This window comes from Callorhinus ursinus, unplaced genomic scaffold (assembly GCF_003265705.2).
Source record: "Callorhinus ursinus isolate GAN/ISIS: 27379988/994484 unplaced genomic scaffold, GSC_fseal_2.0 scaffold3, whole genome shotgun sequence".
In the NCBI taxonomy this organism is placed as follows: Eukaryota; Metazoa; Chordata; class Mammalia; order Carnivora; family Otariidae; genus Callorhinus; species Callorhinus ursinus.
In genome coordinates, this window is record NW_027397065.1 from 31,935,208 (window position 1) to 31,937,943 (window position 2,736).

The 2,736-nt window shown below is 46.1% G+C and overlaps 1 protein-coding gene across 2 annotated transcripts in view; it reads right to left on the reverse strand.

Annotated features, from left to right (window-relative positions):
- EFCAB9 (EF-hand calcium binding domain 9) overlaps nucleotides 1–1,276 on the reverse strand; it is a 14,725-nt gene extending 13,449 nt beyond the window's left edge. The window contains exon 1 of one of the 2 annotated variants that reach the window (XM_025866620.2): nucleotides 1,215–1,276. In XM_025866620.2, coding sequence (XP_025722405.1) covers nucleotides 1,215–1,265 — 51 coding nt within the window. In that variant the 5' untranslated portion in view covers nucleotides 1,266–1,276. Of the gene's footprint in view, nucleotides 1–1,205 lie in introns of both variants that reach the window. The other variant, XM_073886479.1, reaches the window with a different exon arrangement.
- Between the last annotated feature and the right edge of the window lie 1,460 nt (nucleotides 1,277–2,736).

Consider the following 2,736-nt stretch of genomic DNA (forward strand, 5'->3'; position numbering starts at 1 on the left):
GGCTCCCCGCTCAGCGGGGAGTCTGCTTCTCCCTCTGACCCTCCCCACTCTCATGTGCTCTCTGTCTCTCTCATTCTCTCTCTTTCAAATAAATAAATAAATCTTAAAAAAATGTATTTACGTAAATTTGTTTGAAATATTTTGTGATTTAAAAATCTTTATAATACAGTCTATCCCTCTTTTCATTGTCTCTGGTGAAATTTTTTCCTTTCTCTCTTTTTAATTTTTTTTTCTTTGACCAGTCTTGTTGTCTACTAGCTATTTCTGAGATGGAGCTTTAGATTTGTTGAACCTCTCTGATTTCTTACAACTTTACTGAAGTATAGTTTATATATCATAAAATTCACCCATTTCAAGTATATAATTCAGTGATTTTCAGAAAATTTACTGAGTTGTGAAATCATCACCATAATCTAATTTTAGAACATTTTCATCAGGGACACCTGGGTGGCATAGTAGGTTAAGCTTCTGACTCTTAGTTTTGGCTCAGGGTCATAAGATGGAGCCCCATGATGGGCTTTGTGCTGAGCACAGAGTCGGCTTGCGTTTCTCTCTGCCTCTGCCCCTACCCCCTGCATGCTCTCTAATAATTTAATAAAGCTGTATCTATATAAAGAACATTTTCATCACCCTAGTAAGATTCCTCATGTCTATTCACAGTTAATTCCCATTTTACACCCCAGGCAACCATTAATTTACTTTCTGTCTCTATGGATTTGCCTTTTCTAGATATTTCATGAAAATGGAATCATAAAGTATGTGGTCTTTTGTCTCTTCTAGACATTTCATATCAGTGAAATCATATAACACGTAGTCTTTTGTGTCTGGTTTCTTTCACTTAATGTTTTTGAGTGAACCTCTCCATTTTTGTTTCTTGTTTCATTTTTTTTCTGGAGGGATCACAGAGCCAGTCACAGAGCCCTGAGTGGCTTGGCACAGGCTTGGGGATGAGCTGAGGCTCTGACCTCCGTCCCCTCAAACTTACAGTTTCTGTGAAGTCACAGCCTCTGCCTCCCAGTGGGAAAGCCTTTCCCTTTGTTACCCCACCTCTTCACAGAGTTGGTCAAACCGACCAGAACTATTGAAAAGACCTGCCTTTCAGCTAGTTGGGGGAGGTTTTAAACATGGGCTTACTCAGTGAGAGTTTTCCTTCTTTTAGTGATAAAGACCCTCTACAATTCTAATTGCTCAGTAAGGTGTGGGACCTTTCAAACCTCTTGGCAGCCTTTACTCAGGGCACCCTTTGTGCAGAACACCACCAGCATCCCAGGCTTAACATTTTGAATTTGCACACTGCTCAGGAAGGGCTGAAAACATCTCAACATTGACATTCTCCATAAGGGTGGAGATTCCTGGAGTGTGACATTTGCTGACATTCCATTTGATTATTAGGTAGAGTAACCATAATAACCTTTGCAGGCTGCGCACCCCTCAGCATGCTCTACTTGGAAATGTAACCTAAAAAATAAAACAGCCAGTTATTTTACCAGCAAAATGGGTTTATACGAGAATAAAGGAAAGTTGCAATTCAGGACACGCAAGCCAAGGAAAAACCATAGACAAGTCCAACAAACAAAGGAGAGGAACTTTATTTTATGGAGAAAGAGGAAGTTGGAAGGAATTGTTTTGAAGGAAACCTTACTGGAGAAAAGCAAGAGTTCAGGGTGATAATGGTTTTCCATTGGCCGAGTTACCAGAGTAGTGGATTTCTTCCCCGAGTTGCAATGGGCATCTTTCCCTGTTGGTTCCTGTAACTGATCACGTTCCTGTTGAGTATTCTTACGCTGGAGTCTGCAATTGACAATTTTCCTGTAATTGACATCAAGTGCTCCCGACTCCCCTTTCCAGCTCTGAACTCCACTTTAGTGAGGTTTCCTTTTATCAATTTTCACAGAACCACTTTGTAGATTTAGATAAAAGTATAATTGTCCTATAGACAGTGAACAGTTGCTGCTACAGGAGCAGTGGAGCAAATCAAATAGCCAGGATCAAGGATTCACTCCTGTCTGTAATGAGCTCAGTTTTTTAAAATTGGGAAATTAAGGCTAAGAAAGTTTTTACTAAATATGCAAACATATCTTAAGATCCATCATGAAGCATGTGATTAAAAAGTCCCCAAGGAGCTCTTTCTCCCGGCCCTCTCATGCTGGCCAGTTTGTGGATCCTGGTGCGGGAGAGCCCCTGGGAAGCAGGAAACTAGCCGGGAAGCCCCGGCCTCCGGGGACTGGCGGCGGCCGCAAGGGGCGCAGCATTTCGTGCACTAGGAGGCAGCACCACGCCGAGGAAACCACACGGGATCCTCCAGCAGGATGTGCAGCCTGGGGCTGGCTGGAGCCTTTGCCCGCTGGGCGTCCCCTACCTGAAAAGTAGGCGCGAGCAAAGCAGGCTTGCGGGGTAGTGGCGGGGCATATTCGGTAATTAAAGCCCTTCACCTCCTTGGCCTTTGGGCGACCATCAGTGGGCGTTCGCGAAAGCCAGTCGGCTTCCCCTCTCGCTCCCACAAACCTTTAGCAAGCCACGCGGCGCGGCCGGCCTCGCAGACCCGGGCCGGTGCCGCCGAGGGATGCTCTAAGCTCTCTTAAAGCCCTGCCGTGGCTCGCGGAGGCGCGGCGCGCGGGGAACTACAGTTTCCAGAGTGCCCTGCGGCGACGGGCGGAGCCGAGGAGCGCCCGCAGCCAATTAAGGGGTCTCCGGGCGCTGCCGGGGAGCGGCAGGTGGAGCCGGGCCGTGGATGGG